Source organism: Gavialis gangeticus, unplaced genomic scaffold, assembly GCF_001723915.1.
Source record: "Gavialis gangeticus isolate Ggan-Ray unplaced genomic scaffold, GavGan_comp1, whole genome shotgun sequence".
Classification (NCBI taxonomy): Eukaryota; Metazoa; Chordata; order Crocodylia; family Gavialidae; genus Gavialis; species Gavialis gangeticus.
In genome coordinates, this window is record NW_017729007.1 from 440,998 (window position 1) to 449,658 (window position 8,661).

Consider the following 8,661-nt stretch of genomic DNA (forward strand, 5'->3'; position numbering starts at 1 on the left):
CCATGCCGGTGGTTGTACCACCATCAATAAAGAGGAACACATCTCTTACTGACTCTTCTTTTATTACATTTATTAACAGTCTGGATGAGCTGTCTGAAGCACTGTTTCCTTCTTCCCCTGTTCTGTCACCCACTTTGATTAGATAGTTGAAATCTCCTGCTGTTATCTGTGCTCTCCCTCCAGCCACATGAACCACTAGCTTTCTAAGTAGTGTATTCCTTCCCTCTCTCTGTGGTGCATATATATTGAAAATTTCTAATTCTGTTCCCCCGACTGATAGTATCATTTGTTGCTATCTGCCGCTGATGACTTCTACCTCAGGGGCGGGCAATTATTTTGGGCAGAGGGCCGCTTACTGAGTTTTGGCAAGCCATCGAGGGCCACATGATATGCAGCCAGGGGCAGATGAATATTAATTTTCTACATTTTTTCGGGGCCCCACAGGCCAGATAGAATGGCCTGGCGGGCCGCATTTTGCGCACCCCTGTTCTACCTGCTTTGCTCTCAGCTCTGGTTCTTGAATAACATTGTTGCCCCTGCTGCTTTGTTCTCACTTGTCCCTGATTACCAAGATGGTCCCCATCTCCACCTTTTCTCAAAGTGTTCATAATCTGTCTCCCCTAGTGTACCACACTCCTTTAGGCAGATTGTCTGCCTTTGCTTGGTTCAACACTGGTTCAATCTGTTCCCATCCTTTCCTTGTTAAAGTACCCCTGATGTTAAGTGAAACTATTGTCAGTGCCGTTTATGCTTGTTTTAAAATGAGTGAACCTGTCCCTTTAAGTTTAGCCTGTGCTTTCTTTGAGCTGAGTGTGCCTGTCCCTTTATGGTTCATTTGTACTACTGCTGAGTGGCAGACTCCTTCCCCTCCCTCGCTCACATTTCTGTAGCCTTTCTAAGTTCCTCAATCACTTTCACATGTGGGAAGGCTTGCATATTCCTGCTTCCCCACCACTTCCTGCCTTCTGGTCTCTACTCTGGACTGGAGCCTAGAGGTGTTAGTGCCATGAAACTGGTCTCCCGCTCTGCCTCTGACTCACCTCCCTCATTATCAGGTTTCTTCTTCTTGGTCTTTAGCCCCTCTGTTTTCTTTCTTTTCCCAGTCTGTATCTCTTGTCATTTATACATGTGCTGGAGGGAGAGGGCTTTAATTAGCGCAGATCCAGTGTCCAGGGAGGAGGCTTTAATTAGAGCAGCTCTCCGAGTGACCAGACCATGTCATGTATCACCGTCCCTGCACTTCAGTTGGCAGCGGGGGTGCTTTTTCTAAAACTTGCTGAAGAAGCTTTAGATAAAGCACCCCTGCTGCCATTTTGAAGTGCAGGGACACTGATGCACAAGAGATGGGAGGCTGCTGGAGCACAATTGCCATGCTGGTGCTCCAGTGTGCTGGAATTCCAGCGCATCAGAGCAGCCTCCCTTTGGTTCTTTCTATTGCTCTGTCTCTACTTCTGTTGTCTTTCCTCCCCAGCCGTGCCTCCATGTCTGAGTTGTTTGCTGTTCCTGCTTTCCCTTCCATTCTATCTCCTGTTTCCTCCTGTGCTGACTCAGTCACAGAGATTTTGCCCCCCTCCTTCTTTAGTTCAGTGTCCACCCCTTTGTCTCCCCCTCTGGATTTTGCCATTCTTTGGGAGATCTGATTATACTTGCAAAGGCTTTGGAGCACCTTCAATACAAGTGTCCCTCTCCCTTATAAATAGTGCATTTTAGGGACTCCTGGCACTCTGCTGCTCTATGCCCAATCCTCATCTGTAGCACACTGTGAGGGCATTTGCTGTGCCATTTTGGTTGCCTGTACTACACTATAAAACCCCTGTTTGCCTCAGTCTGTATCACTGATGGGAGGTGCAGCATCCCACCTGGGCTCCACTTATCTGCTTGTAACATTACTCCTGCCCTCCAAGACCCTGTCCAGATAGCATATTTGTCCCTTACTTTCTTTACTGACATTTCCCTTTGGACATACATACTTCTCCTGCCATTTTTCTATATCTTCTGCTTATAGTAATGTAGTCTTACATTTCTCTGCATAGTTCCTCCAAAAATTCACCCTTCTCCATCTTGGTAAGTCAATTCCCAAGTCTTTTGGTTGGGGAAAGTAATAAGGCTGGGGAGTTGCTTAGCCTGCACTTCTAAGATCTCAAACAGTACCTTTTCCAGGAAAATCATATCTGTTTATTGTCAATCCTGTCTGCCTCCCATCACCAGTTAAAGTTGCCTTTACCCTCTCTAGCTTCTCTTGGTGCCTCTTCCATGTTTGCTCGCCGTACCACTCCCAGGGGACCAGCCTGCTGTTGTGCTTCCGCCATCCTCTGTTTCTCACCCAACATAACTTCTGCCTCTCCCACTCTGTATCCTGCTCTCCTCTGCTCCTGTCTTCCATCTGGCATCATCACTCTCATTGTTGCTGCCTCTGGCATTGCTCCCACTGTCACCTTCTTTCTTCTTTTCTTCTCCACCTTTGTCCACCCTCCATCTATCTCCAGGTCTTCACTTCCACTCTTTTAACTCTTTTTCCACCTCATGCTTACTTGCCACCACATCCATTGTTTTGAGTTTCGGGTCTCCCTCTTCTGCTTCTTGCTCCAGTGCTTCCCAAAGTTTTCCTCAGCATGATCCCATTTAACATCTGGTTCTAGTCCTGAGTGGGGGCTAATTAGCACATGGATCCTTTATCAGAGGCTATCTGGAGTACATGCACATGCTAAGCTGTGGAGTCACTATGGCTTGAAACACTGTTGATTGTTTGTGGGGCCCAGCCCAGCGAACTATGTTCTTTGAATTTGGACCAATATCATGCATAATTTATACTACATATATGTAGGTGCTAAAATTCTGTTCACAAGTGTGTTTATGGAGTACCTGTGCCAAAACTTTTAGCAGCTTCAAAAAATGTAACATGCATCAGTTCTGGATAAATTTAAGTGCATGGCTACTATATGCAAACTAGTACAGCCATGTTTATTTTCAAGGTTATTGTTTTCAATTTTGCTTCTCATTTCCATGTGCTCGGGGAGAGCAGGGTCTGACAGTAAGGAGAGAGGGAAGGGGTTGCCAGGGAAAAAAGTTGGAGGTGGGGGGGAGTAGAGAGCTAAAGGTGTATCTGACCCCCCAGATTTATTTTCCTTGCTATAGCAGTGGGGGTGGGGGAACAAATTCAAGGCAAACCTCCAATAATTAGATGCTGTATCTGTGCTGCATGACTGAGGAACTAATTGGAGTAGATTGGCATAACTGCTACAGAAATAAAAATGAATTCAGTAGATCCAGTGTGCCTCATTTTATTTCTTAGCTGCATAAGCTAGGTCAGTAGCAATGCACATGACTGTTCTTGTCATGTACAATATCAGCAGTCTTGCATTTTGGTTATGACTTCACAGTCGGTCTTCAGAGCACAGGTTGGTAATGTTTTCAAAGTCTGATGTAGTTTGTTGGGACAATTCTAGACTAAGCCAGATGTAGGTAATTCCTGTTTCTTTTGCTTGACTCGGACCTAGTCTTGCATTAGCAAAGGGAGAAGGTGTTCCACAGCATTGATGTGTTCTGTCCCTTGTGCATTATGTAGCATCTGTGAGCAGAATTGTTGTATCGTGTTTTTCTGCCTCTTGGGGCATGACTCAAAGAAGGGATTAAGGTGGCGTTGCAGGGTAATAATTCACATCCTGGTTTTCAAAGGTTTTCACTGTACCTGGAAGGGGGATGTTCTGAGGGGCACCTCTAAGCAGGTTTGAAGAGAACTGAAGAAGTGGAAGGCATAGGAAAAACCTGAAGCCACCCTAAGAACATTACTGTTTTACAGTGTTGCTTCTCCAGCACAATACTAGCTGAAATGTATCTACTTTGAGTAGTCTCTTTTAACTAAAAAGTTGTGTTCATCTTTGTATAATAAACCAGGGCTAACCATACTAAAATAACTTGGCATTGCACTTATGTATGTACTAGTGCATGTTGGATTTAAACCTTTAAATACCAGTACCTTTTTAATTTCTGTTTTTTATCTTTTACTGAAGGAACATATTGGGAAATAGTCCATCACAGAGCTGTTTGACCCATACTTCATCAAATACCTTGACCCAGTCTACCAATGGTGTTGGCAACACTTCAGGCTCCTATCCATTGGATGGGGTGGATCAGCAGTTTTTAGAAACATATGACAATGTTACAAAAGGTAGCACCTCAGAAGATTCCAGTCAGTACTACTGTGACAGGGTGAGTTGCACAAGAAAAGTGAACTAAATCAAAAAGACAGAGTATCAATGCAGCATTGTTTGTCTGTTGCATAAAACCTTATAAGGTTCCTCCAGCAGTGTTAACTTGCCCATGTTGCAGGATGTACACATTATTGTGACATGTTGCTTAGAGTAATGCTGGTTTATTCCAGTTTATATTTATAAAGGATGACGAGAGAAGGGTCACCTGTGGGAAGTGAGGGGGGAAAAAAAGAAGGTCACTTGTGGGCAGCTCCTAGAGTTTTTCAAAGGCTCCAGATTTTCAGATATCTACAGCAAAAATTAAGAAGTCCCTCTGTGATGGACTGCCTCTTCCTTATCCCCTGAAGAAGAGCAGACAAACAGAGCCAGTGTAGCTCTGCCTTTCTGCATTACTAACAAGCTGGTTCTGTTCTGCCCCATGATTTCCAACTAGGTTTATTTAAAAAACAAACAAACAAACAACAACAACCCCTCCTTTCCCCTCCCCCAAAACAAAAAAAAAAAATACTAAGAGGCCTACCTAAGGGAAGCTCCAGACTTTTGGTCTTAGATCCAGCTGGGCAGCAGCTTTCTGCTTCTCCCAGGCTGTTCCTGCCCCACAAGTTTCTTGACCCTCCCTTCCACATCTCCTGTTAAAGCGATACTTTTCAGTACTCCAAACCTCAATAAGGCAGCCTCCACGTTCTGCCTTTCCAATGGCTGCTGCCCAGATATCCTCTGCATCACCTTGACGAGAACCACCTCCAGTACTGGCTAGTAACAGTCCCTCATTTACACAGGACCCCCTTTTCTCTAAACTTCCGTAACATTGGGAATCTTTGCAGAAAAAATGTCATCTCCTTGTCCTGCTTCCTTGGGAGTTTGACTGTTACTTCCTCAAAATTCCCCAGTGAATCTATCTAAATAAACGACCAGTAAGGGGGAATGTGAGAGTGAGGGAGATTTAAAACAATGGTTGGGTTGGGAGGGGTCACAGAAAGGAGGGACGGATAGTAAAAAATGAGTATTTTTAGAGGAAGAACACAATGAATAGACAATGTGTTGGGGTAAGACCTACATTAAAATGCTTCAGTGCAATAAGAGGAGTCATAATGGTGTTATGGAAAGAGGATAAATGACTTTCCTTGAAGTGGAAGAACAATATGTTAGCATGAAAAGCAGAGAGAGGAGGAAAATAAATATTGGGGTTTCCCACTGTTTTTTTCATCCTCACTCTTTCTGTACAGCATTCCCTGTTCTGTACAAATCTCTTGTAAACTATATGTACTTACATAACTTAGTATCTCATGCCTTTTTTCTTTGCTTTTAGGATATTGACTGTTATAATGTCCTTTTAATGTTCATTAAAATGCCTAATGTTTTTCTTTGCTCTCCTTAACAGTATAATTCTTCACTAAATTAGGTGCATTATACAAATGGAACTAGAAGTAGCCAGAAAACTATATTTTCATCCCATTGGAATTTTTAAACTTTGTGTGTGTTGGTAACATATATATTTCGGCATATTTGTATGCCTAAATCAGGACTGTTCAACTGGTGGCTGCAATCCTCATGCAGCCCCTAGGCTTCTGGTCCGGGCGCCACTCCCCCCACAACTCCAGCTGCTGCTGCCACTTCTGGAGTCTCAAGGCTCCCCCAGTCTCCTCCAGTTTCCACTTTCTGCCCCTGTCTCTGGGGGTGGGGTGGCACAGCCTGCAGGGCTGAAGGAGCCCGTGGTCAGGGGGCTTAGAAGGATCTGGGGTTACTGCATGGCACGGGGTGCTGGCACTGTACAGCTGTGATCACCTGCAGTGTGGCACATTGTGCAGGGCATATAGGTGCTAGCTCAATGCAGCTAGGGAGGAAGGGGCATGTCGCACAGTATACAGCCTGCATAGCATATACTGAGGGTGGTCTGTGGCCCCCAGCCACTCAGCAGTTGGAAAGTCGTGGTCTAAATCTAATAAACCAAATAAGTCTGCATGAATCTTTTCTGGATTTCCTATCTAAACTGTCATTCAAATTGATGTGGTCAGAAAAAAGAAAAAAAAAGCCAAACCCCTCATTTTCATAGTTTCATAGTTTGTAGGGTCAGAAGGGACCTAAGCAGATCATCAAGTCTGACCCCCTGCCATGGCAGGAAAGAGTACTGGGGTCAAACGACCCCAGCAAGGGTTGAGGAACAGCTTTGGTTTGGGAGACATTTTAGTAGGAAAAGATTTCTCCTCAAATTTTCAGGCCAGCTCTATGTATAAGCACTCTTTCCTTAGTTGTGAACTTTAGGAGAGTATTGATTTTGAGAATTAAAGGCCAACATCTCAATTGAATAGCAGCTAATTTGCTGCGAAGCAGCAGAAATGAACTTCCCCTGGATGAAGGTTATTAAGTCTTAAGCTTCAGCCACATTGGATTCTGAAACTCTTCCAAAAATAATTTTTTAAAAAATAAAGATTCCAATACCCCATCTATCATGGAAAACATTTTCAGTCATTTTAATTAAAGATGGTTGATCTGGTTTTGGCCCCAATTGCACGGGGGAAAAATCATGTTTGACAGAGACCAAATGTTGAAAATATCAAACCTAGCCAATGACAATTCCAAAAGGTTATGAGTAACAGGCTTAAGAAAAAAAAATGTAATGTCAACTGTCACAGTCACTGCCATTTCCTCTGTAATAAACATGAAGATCAAATTGTAATGTATTTTACTGTCCTAGCTCTTTTTCTTTTTATGATACATTTAGTTGGAGGTTTGGGGTTTTTTTGATCCGTTATGTATAGAAAATAATACATTTTTCTATTTTGTCTAGAAAACTGGAAAATCTAAAGTATCTTTATTGCGTTACAGAATGAAGTAATAGATGGGGATTTACTTTTGGTGCATATCACCCCAGATGAAGATGGGAAGTTTGGATTTAATCTAAAGGTAAATGGACAGTGTTTAGAACCCTGTTAATCATAGGCAATGCGTGGCAGGGGGTGCACATGGCCACCGCTGGCTTCTGTGGCTGGTTGCTGCCTCCCTTTCCTGCAGACATGGCCGCCAGCAGCTGCAAGCAGTCCCTGCTCACCTCCGCTGACAGCACGGACAGCGGCTGCAGGTGGTCCACCCCCCCCGCCACTTCCCCCTCCCCCCTCCTGCCACTGACACCTTTGCAGCCACCTGTGGGTGGTCCCCGTTTAACCTGCCCTTGCTGCTGCCATCACCGTGGCCGCCTGTGGGCAGTTCCCGCTTGCTGGTGCCCCACTGTCGCTGCGCCCTCCCAGCCTCCAGGGGCATGTGTCATTCATGCTGTGAATTATGTAGTTAAAAGGAATTGGTGTCTTGATCTGTCAAATCTCTGTTGTTGTTTCCATTCAGTGTGTATTTTTGTATCTTTCTGAAATAAGTGCTCCATTCTAATCTATCCAGAAGGATTTCTCCCAAGCCCAAGTCAAGAACTTTATAAACAGTTTCCAAACAATAAATTCCTGAAATATAGGTAGTAAATAACTGGCCTGACGTTCAAAACAAGCACTGTTCCCATTTGCTTTAATGGGAGTTAGTAGGTGCTTAACGTATTAGCAATATGTACCATTTTTCTAGGTGCCTGTCTGTGGACTTTGTTGCTTAAGTATAGGCAGCAGACTTTTACTCTCAACTGAACAAAGGTCAATGATATACCATTGGGTATGGTCATGGCAAGTTAGTTATTGAAGAAATGAAGGTTAATACATATGAAGAAATCAGAAATAAATGTTAACGCAATACATTTCTGATTAATGTCCTCTTTAATGTGCCATGACATTGCCATTACATATGGCATGATATGTGATTGAGAATCAGGCCCGGACTCTCTCCTTAGTCAAGTATCAATGGACATTTTGGGGCCATCTGTTTCACTGTACAAGCACTGGGAAAGTTGTTTTTATATTGTTAGATTTCACTGCCAGAAGGGCTTAAAGAGTGTTAATGATTGGAGACTTACAGTTTGATCCTTAAAATAGCTTGATCCTGTGTTAGCACAGCCTTAAAGTATAGGCATCTTTGAGGAAATACATGATGAGATCGAAGTACAAAGCGTGAATGTTTTATTCATATAGAACCAAACGATAAAGTATGTGCTATTTAATATAGTGCTTAGATTTACTCTGATACTGTATTCATGGTCATTCTTGCCTTGGCATTGTTTAGGGTGGTGTTGATCAAAAAATGCCTCTAGTGGTGTCAAGAATAACTCCTGGGTCACCTGTAAGTAAACCCTTAAATATTTGCATTGCATCTTTCATTATAGCAAAAGCTAAATTTCTTTTCAAGGTCTTTATGCTGAAAGTATCTTCAAACCAACTAGTCAGTATAAAGTACCAGCTGGAATATTCTGGTGATCCAACAGGGGAATCATACAGGGTAGTGTTTAAAAAATACTTCCCCATCTCCTTTAGAATTGCAGAGTTAAAACTATGATTCTGGATACATTTCCTTCCTGTAAACA

At 43.3% G+C, this 8,661-nt stretch overlaps 1 protein-coding gene across 2 annotated transcripts in view; it reads left to right on the forward strand.

Annotated features, from left to right (window-relative positions):
- PTPN3 (protein tyrosine phosphatase, non-receptor type 3) overlaps positions 1-8,661 on the forward strand; it is a 303,867-nt gene that overhangs the window by 192,871 nt on the left and 102,335 nt on the right. For both annotated transcript variants that reach the window (XM_019509251.1, XM_019509252.1), the window contains 3 exons: positions 4,011-4,209; positions 7,038-7,115; positions 8,364-8,420. In XM_019509251.1, the coding sequence (XP_019364796.1) occupies positions 4,011-4,209; positions 7,038-7,115; positions 8,364-8,420 (334 nt within the window). The remainder of the gene's footprint in view (positions 1-4,010; positions 4,210-7,037; positions 7,116-8,363; positions 8,421-8,661) is intronic.